Source organism: Camarhynchus parvulus, chromosome 6 (assembly GCF_901933205.1).
Source record: "Camarhynchus parvulus chromosome 6, STF_HiC, whole genome shotgun sequence".
In the NCBI taxonomy this organism is placed as follows: Eukaryota; Metazoa; Chordata; class Aves; order Passeriformes; family Thraupidae; genus Camarhynchus; species Camarhynchus parvulus.
In genome coordinates, this window is record NC_044576.1 from 32,991,016 (window position 1) to 33,003,054 (window position 12,039).

The following is a 12,039-nucleotide window of genomic DNA, read 5'->3' on the forward strand; positions in this document are numbered from 1 at the left end:
CTTCAGAAGGAGATCCCTGGAAGTGTCCAAGGCCAGGCTGGACAGGGCTTGGAGGGAGCTGGGACAGTGGGAAGTGTCCTTGGCCATGGCAGGGGTGGGATGGGATGAGCCTTAAGGTCCCTTCTCTTGCCTTGTTCAGGCTGCCCTAGAGCAGAGACTGGGCAGCGCTACAGAATAGAGCAGGGATTTATTCCAAGGATCTCCTCCATGGACCCACCTTGGGCAGCACAAGAGCCCAGCCAGGGCTGCACCCAAGATGAACCAAAATGGCCCCAAAATGCACGAGCAGGCACGGGGTCTGTGACTGGGATCAGTTCTGCTCCATTTGCACCTTGCAGTTCATTGTCCCATTCCAGCTTTAGCCCAGGCAGTCCCACCCTGCTTGTTTTTCTCTCTCCAGCCCACGGGGTTTGTGCTCCTGGGCTGAGATTTGGGTCATTTGTCCTTGGTGCCCAGCTGGAGCAGGAATTGTTTTGTCTCCCTGCTCTGTGCACAGAGCTCACCATCCCCTGATGTGAGCTCAGACCCACACACTAAAGCAGCACAGAATGTGAAACATAGAAAAGCCAAACCTGAGGCATCACTGCCAACCCAAACCAGCCTGGGATTCTGTGATCTTGGCTTTTCCATGGAATGGAGAAGGGAATGAGATGTGTTTTTAACATGTTCAGTTTGTTTCTTAACTTCTAAATATGTTACTGATTCAAAATCAATATAAAAGCAAAAATCTTGTGTATGACAGGAAATTCCTAGGTCCACACTGTCCATTTACCTCAGGCAGTTTGTCCTTTACCTCATTGCTGGTCTCCTTTTGTCCTGTTGGGGTTGGATTTCTGCTGAGTTCAGGCAGGATCAGGATAAAGAGCCTTTTATCAGCAGCATCCTGTTGGAGCTTATTCTGCTGAACATTTTGGTCATCGTCCCAAATGATAATAAAAGAGGGGTTTAATTAATTCACTTTTCCACAATAGAAAAGTTCCTCTCCTTTTGCTTAGATTGCAGCTTAGAGATTGATTTCATGTTCTTTTCATGAGGCACCTTTGAAGCTCTTCTGGAGACTGCACATTGTTTAGCACTGAGTTGTCTGAGAGAATCCCCCAAAGTCTTCTGAGTTGCTGTGAGTTTAATAAGAAACAAAATTCGAATTTAATAATGTTAGGGAAGAATTGGGTCATTCTTGGAGACTCAGCCCACATATTCTCGTGTTCAGGTTCTGCAGATGAGGACTTTACTGCTCCCTTTAATTAAATGCAAAGTATTAAACAGGTCTGTGTTCCTTGAGAGGAGATATGGCTGCTTCTCCAAACACCTGCAGACAGCTCCTGGAAAATGTAGAGACCTGAGCTTATGAATCTCTGTTGGAAAAGGGAAATCCTGTTGAAATTTTCCTCTGCTCCTTGCAAACGTTTTATGAAATTGAACAATCTGCAGAAGTTACAGATGAAGTAAAATTGTGCAAGAGACAACTTCTGCATGTGGGACAAGGATAAAACTCCTGTGCTCTGCTCTGGAGCCAGGCTGGGAATTTGGGATTGTCCAGCCTGGAGAGGCTCCAGGGAGAGCTCAGAGCCCAGTCTAGTGGCCAAAGGGGCTCCAGGAGAGCTGGAGAGGGACTGGGGACAAGGGATGGAGGGACAGCACACAGGGAATGGCTCCCAGTGCCAGATGGATGGGAGATTGGGAATTAGGAATTCCTGTCTGGGATGGAATTCCCAGAGCAGCTGTGGCTGCCCCTGGATCCCTGGCAGTGCTCAAGGCCAGGCTGGACAGGCTTGGAGCCCCCTGGGATAGTGAAGGTGTCCCTGCCTGTGCTGGGATGGAATGAGTGATTTGGGAGGCAAATTCCAAGGGAAGAGCCAGGTAAGGTGAGGACATTCCTGTAGGCAGAGAAGAGCAATTTCACTCCTGTGAAATCCCCTGTTTGCTGCTATTGGGTTTTAATCTGTTCAGCTCCTCTTATCTGCCAATATTGGAACAGAAATTCTCACTTGAAATGTGACCTGTCTGGAAATTGTATTTCTCTTATTTACCATTATTGATACATGCATTTGTATAAATAGCATTAATTTGCTGCTGTAGCATAAAATATCACACAAAATTGAGCTGAAGTGAGAGAAGTCAGAACAAAGGACCAGCCTCTTCTCAGTCTTTCTGGATTTCATCACTTTCCTGCTCTTTGGGGAGGAGGGAATGAGAACATTGCCTGTGCTGGGGATTTCATTTTGATGTCATGCAGATGTGGAGAGAGCCCTGCCTTTATTTTCCCCACTGATGAGAGCCTGGCAGTAATTCCTGTCTGCAAGGACTGGGTCACCTTCTGCAGCTCTGAGAGCTGGGAACAGCACCACATCAGAGCCTGCATCCCATAAACCTTCCCATATCCTCTGTGTTCTGTCCCAAAACCTGGGGAAGGGAACAGCCCCCGGGGTATGGTGTGATGGTTGATGTGCTGAGTGAACCAAAGGTAGGAATTAATTACAAAATGCAAAAGCTTCCCAAAGAGACCTCCTCCTGCAAGGAGCTTTTTAATCCAGGGATCTGTGAACTGCGTGGTTTCATCAATTAAATTTGGATTGCACACATTTCTTATCTCTCATGCTCGCTGAGCCCCTCAATAAAGCAGTTGCTAAATAATTTACATTAAAACAGGAGGATGAGAAGCACCAAAAGTGGGATCATTTGTCTTCAAAATGACTGTTGCTTTTAGGAGTGTATTCATCTGGCAGCATCACCTGTCTGGTGTGAAGATTATCATTTAAAAGATCATTTCTCTCCCTCTTGTTCCCATAATTTGTCATGGTGGTACCAGTGCTGCAGAGACAATATCCCAAATATCTGTGGGCTAACCCAATTACTGCCACTTGTCTCCAATTATAATATCCTTTTTAGGTTTATCTTTTTCTTTAATTCTTTTTCTTGGTCTGCATCGAAGTTTTTTACATGGCTTCCAACATTAATTGTGTTTGATAAATAAAATAGGGTTTCTCATTGTCATAGGTTTGGTTTTGTTGTTCCTCCTCAGTGACTTTTTGAAGGAAATATCTACAGGGGCATGGAGTGGCAGGAAAGCAGGGAATGGCTTTCAAATGAAGGAGGGGAGATTTAGATTGGATATTAGAGAGAAATTCTTCCCTGTGAGGGTGGTGAGGCACTGGCACCAGGGTTATATTCCCATATCCAATGCTGTATTTTTGCAAAATTACTTTAAAACATTTTTTTATGGGTTTTCCTTTTTATTTTTTAGTGTTTGAGTACTGGCCATTCCCATAAATTCAGTTGTTTTCTGTATTTTATGGCTGCATTTATAATTTTATTATCAGCATTAATAGATGTGTAAACCAAGATACCTGAAACAGATTTATTGAGGGCAGTTCTGTAGATTTTCAGTGAAATAATGTTTAGTGTAGCGGAGGGAGAAAAAAAAACCATGAGGAAAGGCAAATGCATTTAGAAAACCAGAAATAAATGTACTGACCTTGAGAACTCCTGAGCACTGTGGGTTCCATTGAAGGGCACTGTTCAATACTGACGCTGCATGGAGCTTTTAAAAGAGAAACATTTTTTGGTTAAAATGGACTTTTTTTTTGCAAAAAAGCCTTAGAAACATGATAAATGGTGTTGCTAAAACATCTCATTAATTTTTTTTGCCTGCTTTTTACAGAAGTTGGTGCAAAGCACTTTTGAATCAGGGGACTTTTTTGTCTATTCCCACTGTGTTACCATCAACTTCCTAACAAATAAACCTTGTGCAAAGTGAATTTCAGTGGAGCTGCTGCGATCTTGGAATCACAGAATCGTGGAATGGTTTGGAAAAACCTCAAAGCCCATGGCATGGCATGGCATGGCATGGCATGGCATGGCATCCCATCCCATCCCATCCCATCCCATCTCATCCCATGGTGTCCCATCCCATGGCGTCCCATCCCATCCCATCCCATCCCATCCCATCCCATCCCATCCCATCCCATCCCATCCCATCCCATCTCATCCCATGGCGTCCCATCCCATGGCATCCCATCCCCCATCCCATCCCATCCCATCCCATCCCATCCCATCCCATCCCATCCCATCCCATCCCATCCCATCCCATCCCATCCCATCCCATCCCATCCCATCCCATCCCATCCCATCCCATCCCATCCCACCTCCCACTGTCCCAGGTGCTCCCAGCCCCAATGTCCAACCTGGCCTTAGACACTTCCAGGGATCCAGGGGATTCTCTGGGAATTCCATCCCAGCCCCTGGCCACCCTGCCAGGGAAGGATTCCCAATTCCCAATATCCCATCCATCCCTGCCCTCTGGCCATTCCCTGTGTCAATATTCCCTCTCCATCCTTCTTATCAGCTCCTTCAGATGCCAGGGCCACAGTCAGGGCTGGATTTTGGTTGGGATCTTTGTGAAAATCCCTTTGCTTCCCTTCCCAATGGGCTTTCCCTGCATCCAGTCCTTCAGGGACTCATTGCTGGAAAAGTTTTCCTTTTAAAACAAGTTTTCTATTGACTGAGATGGAATTGTCAGAGATCAAATCAGGGTCTGTAAAGTACTTCTTGAGGTAAAACAAGGTTTGGAGACTAAATAAACTCATTTTCACCTCTAAGGTCCCATGTCAGAGCTCTGCATTCTGCATGGACTTCCCTGGCTTGACCTAAAATCGGTTTTGCTGCTTAGGGAGGTTCTGAACTCCTTAAGTCACATCAGGTGAAGGAGGTTTCGCATCTTTTCCAGGAGCTCTGAAAGCAAAGTTTGTCACTGAAAATACCTTACTGCATCTTGATTGGCAAAAAGGTGCTTCAAATGAATGTTTGTGGCAGCAGGAGACTGCCCAGATATTTATCACTGCCACTATTGCAGGTGGGAACTTCTGTTCCTGCAAGGAAAAAGGCTCACATGTTCTATTCTCTTTTTCAAGAGGCAGGGTTTGGCCTGAGGAAATGGAATATTCTGTGTATCCAGTAAAAAATGTGATAAATGGGAACGTTTTGCACTTGTTTTTATCCTGCTGCTGTAGCCATGAAATAATTTTGTCTCTGAAGGTGCTGCTGAATTTACTGTGGGATTTTGTATTACAAGGAAAGAAATGTTGGTTTTAATAGTTTGAGAAATACATGTATGAATTGTTACACATTGAAAGAAGTTTCTGTGCCTTGAGGGGGATTCTGCTTTGTGCTGGGTCTTTCTCCTGCTCTTCCTGGTGTGATGCCCCTGGGAAAAGCTTCAGGAATCAAACTCCTTTCAGGATGCCCTGGAAGCTGAAACTTCCATCCATATCTTTATCTATTTTATAATATAAAATATTCTTGAAGAGAAGAAATGATGGAAGGTCCTCTGCCTTATTCATGCTGGGTTCTGTAATACCTTTCTACTATAAATTACATAAAATATTATTATTGAAGTGAGCAAACTTGTCTGCAGACAAATTGGATTTTACATTTTCACATGGCAAAAAGATGAAATTTGGGACATTTTAAAGTTGGATTTTTATCCTGTGAGTCCGTAAGCAGTGACAATTTAATGAGTGGCTTCTAGAATTGATAACAATTGATTTTTAGTTCTTTATTTGTTGCTGATATAGAGAGAATACAAGTTATAAGCAGAGAGAAAACTTCATCTTTTTAATCTTTGTGAGGGACTTAAATCCTTTCCAGCAAAGTAAATTCTGTGGAAATGTTCTGAAAGCCAAAATGTAGTGAATTAATTCAAGTGATTTTGTTTGAGGTTTTTTTTATTATATATTCATCCATTTATTTATTTAGCTGTGTAGTCTTTTAAGGTCACATCAGGAAAACTTAATGGAAAAAATAAATGGAACTTAGACTTTTTCATCTATTCCTGACGGTGGTAACAGGGACATTTTAGTAAGACATCACTAAGCTGAGTGTAGGTTTGATTTCTCTAGATTTTCTCACTGTACATAAAGAGCTTAATATTCCAATTTAAATATTTCACTGGGGGAAAATGGACAAGCCTGTTTAAAACAGGATCTTTTATCCCTGAGGGAGACAAGTGTTGGCATGTGTGGTCTGTCCTGCAGGGAATCCTCTTCTCATTCTGGAATTTCTCAGTGTTAATATTACTTGTGGGGATTATTTAAAACTAAAATTTCCCTTCTTGTTCCTGTTCCAGAGCCATTTAAACACTGAGTGTTTTATTTTAAAGGCAATTTAGGAAAATAAGTAATTTTGGAGCATTCCTGTGCCTCTTCAAGTTTTCCCTCAGAACTGAATTTTACAGAAATCAGAAGTAATTTCACAGTTTAGAACAGCATATTCATTTTTTAAAATATAAAAAGTGTTTCTAAATAATCAGGCATCCTTTCCAAGGAAAAAAGGAATGCCTTGGTGTTGGGTTTAGGTTTGTTTTCTTTTAATGGAGCAGAATTTTCCCTCATCCTGTTTGGGAGCTGCATGTGGCTTCCCTTTGGGCAGATATCCTGGATTCCTGTGACTTTGCTTTGGGAATATTTCAAACGTGGAAGAGAATCATGGAATCATCAGCGTTTGAAAACATCTCTGAGATCATTGAGTCCAACCATTCCCAGCCCTGCCAAGGCCACCACTGCTCCAAGTCCCCAAGTGCCACATCCACAGGGATTTTAAACTCCTCCAGGGATGGGAACTCCAGCACTGCCCTGGGCAGCTGTGCCAGGCCTGGATAAACCTTTCCATGAGGAAATTGTTCCCAAAATCCACCCTGAGCTGCCCTGGCCCAGCCTGAGGCCGTTCCCTCTGCTCCTGTCCCTGTTCCCTGGAGCAGAGCCCGACCCCCCCGGCTGTGCCCTCCTGGCAGGAGCTGTGCAGAGCCACAAGGGCCCCTGAGCCTCCTTTGCTCCAGGTGAGCCCCTGCCCAGCTCCTCAGGGACTCTCCATTCCCTTCCCGGCTCCTCAGGGATTCTCCAGCCCCTTCCCGGCTCCCTCAGGGATTCTCCAGCCCCTTCCCGGCTCCTCAGGGATTCTCCAGCCCCTTCCCCGCTCCTCAGATTCTGCCCCTTCCCAGCTCCCTCAGGGATTCTCCAGCCCCTTCCCAGCTCCCTCAGGGATTCTCCAGTCCCTTCCCAGCTCCTCAGGGATTCTCCATTCCCTTCCCAGCTCCTCAGGGATTCTCCAGCCCCTTCCCGGCTCCTCAGGGATTCTCCAGCCCCTTCCCAGCTCCCTCAGGGATTCTCCAGCCCTCCCCTCCTCGGGCCCCCCCTTCCCAGCTCCCTCAGGGATTCTCCCCCTTCCCCCCCCCCCCCATTCTCCAGCCCCTTCCCAGCTCCCTCAGGGATTCTCCAGCCCCTTCCCAGCTCCATTCCCTTCCCTGGACACTCTCCAGCCCCTCCATGTCCCTCTTGTCCTGCAGGATCCAGACTGTCCCCAGGCTTTGAGGTCCCTCAGCAGTGCCAGCACAGGGGACACTGTTATACATAGAGAGAAATTTCTGTGCCTTAGGAGGGGATTCTGCTTTGGTTTGGGTCTTCCTCCTGCCCTTCCTGATGTGATGCTCCTGAAAAAAGCTTCAGCAATCAGGGGACAGGGGACAGTTCCTGCTGCCTGTGGTCACACAATTCCTGCTCCAATCCAGGTGCCGGTGGCCTCGGGCACATCTGGGTTCATTCCACCCCTCAGCACCCCCAGGGCCTTTCCTGCTGGGCACTTCCCAGCCCTGCTGGCCCAGGGGACCCTCAGTGGCCCTGGTTTGGGAAGAAACAATCCAGGAGAGGCGGGAATTGCAGCAACCTGCTGGCAAAATGCTTCTCTAGTGGATATTCTTTAATGATCTTCCTGTCTGTGTGACCAGCTCATTTCTGAGCTTTGCAATAGGGAAGGACTTGCAGGGTAAAGCCTGCCACTATTTCAGTGAATAAATAGCTGAGAAATTCCCAGCACAATGGAAACCCCTTGCAGGACTGGCTGGGTAAACATAGCTTTGCAATTATTCCTATGGCTCAAATTGAAATTGATTTTTTAGAGAATTAGGTACCTTTTTTCTATATATTGCTGCCAGTGCTGGTCTGTAGATGATGAAAATGATCTCCAAATACAGCTGAAGATTAAAAATCAACTTAAGATTAAAATCTAATCATGTTGTTAGCTATTGCTAACTAGTTAGGGCATATTAAAAACACCTAGAGTACAAATATTACTTCTAAATAATTACAAACCTTTATTAGCATTGTAATTAAGAGTGTGCTGGCTGCAAGTGATACCTCACAAAGGAAATGATGACTGGTAGTTGTACTTTCCTCCTAATATTAAATAGATTTTCCTTCCAGCAGGGCCTTGAACAGGTTTGTAGGTGGGGATGTGCAGATCAGTGTTGGAGCAGGGATGCAATGTTGGATTCAAGGAACAATTCTGTATCAAAGGAAGGGTTTTTATTACCAAGATAAACAACAAGATGAGCATGAATCGTTATTTTAATGCAGGGAAACAGGAAGAAGTGTTGGTAACTGGTTAAAGACCATCACCCAGTCTGCTCAGTAACACTCTGGGGGCTCAGCCTGAGCTGAAATGACAACATTTAACAAGTTTCTGTCATTCTAACTAAAACTTACAGCACTACAGAATCCCCTCCTGTTCGTGTTCCATTTCTATTTGCTTCTTGTATTTATTTTTAACTCCAGCAGCCATTCCAGGTTTTTACCCAGCTCTCCTATTGGTTCCTATCAAGCCCAGTGTTTGCTGTGCCAGGAGCTCATTAGGCACTGATTTGACAATTAATGTTTGGGTTTCTGAGATGGTCCTGTCTTATTTCCATTTCATAGTAGGAAACGTTGTCTTTGTAGAGCCCCAGATTCTGTTCTTGTTAGAAACTTCTTTTGATGTCCCAGAACAGCAGCTCAGGTGGACTTTCCTTCCATATTCATGGATTTTGCAGGTGCCACAGAGCTCCCATCAAGTACCTCAGCATCCTCTGGAAAATCCAATATTCCCACATGGACAAAATCAGTCCTGTAGGAGTTTAGATCTCAGCTCCATTGCAGGAGAAAAGCAAATTCCAGGAGTGCTGGTCGGGTGGAATTTAAGGTTAACCTCTAAATTCTATAAATAAGAGGGCACAGAGCACATGCAGGTGACCCAGTGTCATTTCAGGTTCAATCTCAATTACTTGGATTGATGTGGAAATAAAGATTTTAAATTGAAATTAATGCTGAACTTAAAGGTAACAATAAAGGCTCTGTGCCTTTATGAAGAGAAAAATTCCTGAGCATTCTCCTGGGCTGTGGCATGGAATAACCTGGAAAACAGCACAGAAAGGGGGAGTTGCAATTCTGTCAAACCACAGAAAGAATCCCTTATTTTCTAAGTCATTCTGATGGGGGTTTTACCAATTTTTAATGTTTTTCCTCCTGCATTAAAGACCAGAAAAGATATGGACATCATTAACAGGCTTTTAGCAGATAGGCAGAGAGGGAGGATGGACAAGAAACTGCCATTTTTGGGATTTTACTACCTCTAGGAGCCTTGGGAATGGGTTGGATTGTTACTACAGCACTTTCACCCACCAGAAGGAAAAACTAAACTTTCTTTTGGTCATTTTTTACTCTTTCTGTGCTTTGAGAGAGATCTGGATGGTGCTGCTCTTCTGGTTTGATGGAATTCACTGGATTTTGGTGGTGGTTTTTTAAGCATCACTGTATCTGAAAATACCACGCAGCGAAATGGAAACTTGGGGTTGGTTTAGCTCAATGCTCAATATGATAATTTTGAAGAGATTTCTTCCTTGAGCAGAATATTGACTTTCCAAATGCAAATGCTGATATTGTGTGATATTTTTAGGAGTGCTGTTTATTACCTTGCAGACACTTTAATGTCTGAGCAATTTTTAGAAGAAGAATATGTCGCAAAAGCTTCAGTGATAAACCCATGAAATTGGAAACTGGAAACTTTTGGAGATGGGGTTTTTTTTTTGTTTCCTTGACAGAATTTTGCATAACCATGAATGAATTTTAATGATAGAATAATCTCCACTGCATTCTGTGGTTCTCTCTAGCAATATTGGGTTTTGATAGCCAGTGTTATGTTGCATTATCCTAAATAATGGATTCCTTGCCTTTGCTTTTTGCCAGGGGAGTTTTGTGGCCTGCATGACAGCCATCCTGAGGCAAATGGAGGATTACCACTATGCCCATTTAATCAAGACTTTTGGCAAGATGAGGTCGGATGTTGTGGTGAGTTTCATTTGTTTTATCTCTTCATAAGATGGCTCAGCTTGTGTTTGGGTTTTTTTCCTGTTACTGGTCATTAAATGCACTTGTGAGATGTGAACAAAATGTGTTTGGCATTACAGATTTAATAGAAAATAATGATTTAGGCACTGTGACATGCACAGGAGTACAGCTGGAGCTGTTCAGTGCTTAAAAACATGAGACAGTGGATTGAAGGCAATTAAAAGAAAGCAGTAAAAATAGTAGTGATGAGACATTACTAAAATCTGGTAAGGAAAGAAGAAAAAGAATATTAAAAAGGCTTTCTTAGGAAAGGAACTTTCAGTGTTAAATCTTCCAGATGTCCTGATTTTGTTTCTTGAAGTAGCTTTTACTTAGAGATCTGCTCGCTTTCCCTTTTCCCTTTTATGCAAAACACTTTAACCTTAAAGATGCCCTTAGTTGTTAAATAAGCAATAATAATTGAAATTTGTCTTCTCAGAGTCATTGGGTAGCCTGGCTGAGGCAACAACCCAAGTTAATTAAAGCATAATAGAAGGGAGTTTATAGCTGAGGAGATAACTCTGTAATAACCTGAAAGTGCCACTGCCATATGGCCAGGCAGGGCTGGGAGGGGACACCCAGCTCCCTGGCTGGGCTCCAGCAGTCAGTGAGCACCCATCCCCTCTGCCACCCTGGGGTGCTCCAGGCAGCTCCCAGCTGGGCTTGGATCCTTCCTCAGCTTCTCTTCTTCCTCCAGCCCCACCAGAACAATGCCAGGACCTTTCCTTTGTGTAATTTTCATGTTTGGACTTCCCAGTTTGTGTTGAATTTGTGTTATTCTCCTTTCTGCCCGTGTTGGGCAAGGTTTGAGCTCTTTACCCTGTTCCAGTTTTCAGCCTCTCTTTGCACTGCTCTGGCATCTCTAAAGCTCAGAGTTGCTGTTTTTAAAGGGAGAAGGCAAAGTCCAGCTGCAAATTGCTGGGAATAAGATCACAGCATGGGAAGAGCTGGGCCTCCTTTGGGATCTTGGAACATTTACATGGATGGGCACTGACAGTAGAACATTCCCAAATTAAGTGCAGATAATGGGCTGAAAAAAGTGGATATAGCAGAGGGAAAAGAAAAGCAACTCAGGGTCTTTCCTTTGTGTAATATTACTGTTTGGACTTCCCAGTTTGTCTTGAATTTGTGTTATTTTTCTTCCTGCCTGTATTGGGCAAGGTTTGAGCTCTTTGCCCTGTTGCAGTTTTCAGCCTCTCTTTGCACTGCTCTGGCGTCGCTCAGAGTTGTCGTTTTGGGAGGGGGAAGGCAAAGTCCAACTGCAAATTGCTGGAAATAGGATCACAGCATGGGAAGGGCTGCTTCCCACTCAGATTCCTTTGGGATCTTGGAGCATTTACATGGATGGGCACCAAGAGCAGAACATTCCCAAACTAAGTGCAGATAAAGAGCTGAAAAGAATGGTCATAGCAGAAGGAAGGAGAAAAGCAACTCAGGTTCTTTCCTTTGTGTAATTTTAATGATTGGACTTCCCAGTTTGTCTTGAATTTGTGTCATTCTTCTTTCTGCCTGTGTTGGACAAGGTTTGAACTCTTTGCCCTGTTCCAGTTTTCAGCCTCTCTTTGCACTGCTCTGGCGTCTCTAAAGCTCAGAGCTGATTTTAAATCATATTCATTAAGGTGTGGAGGTTTATTGGCAGAGCGTTGTTAACCCTGTGAGGTTAAGGAAACTACAGGGAGTAAACTAAATTTTCTTTCTCTTTGTTTTTATATTTTTTTCCACTTTGTTAACCTAGCAATTTTTTGTACCACTCTCATTTGACTCAGCCAATAGAACTGAAATCCAGGAGTCTTTGCTTTTAAACCCAGAGCTAGAGGTGACAACTGCTCCTCCTATTGCAGAGGCTTCC

The 12,039-nt window shown here is 44.0% G+C and overlaps 1 protein-coding gene across 3 annotated transcripts in view; it reads left to right on the forward strand.

Annotated features, from left to right (window-relative positions):
• Positions 1-12,039, forward strand: part of DOCK1 (dedicator of cytokinesis 1) — a 271,608-nt gene that overhangs the window by 141,838 nt on the left and 117,731 nt on the right. For all 3 annotated transcript variants that reach the window (XM_030951476.1, XM_030951475.1, XM_030951477.1), the window contains exon 28: positions 10,050-10,151. In XM_030951476.1, coding sequence (XP_030807336.1) covers positions 10,050-10,151 — 102 coding nt within the window. The remainder of the gene's footprint in view (positions 1-10,049; positions 10,152-12,039) is intronic.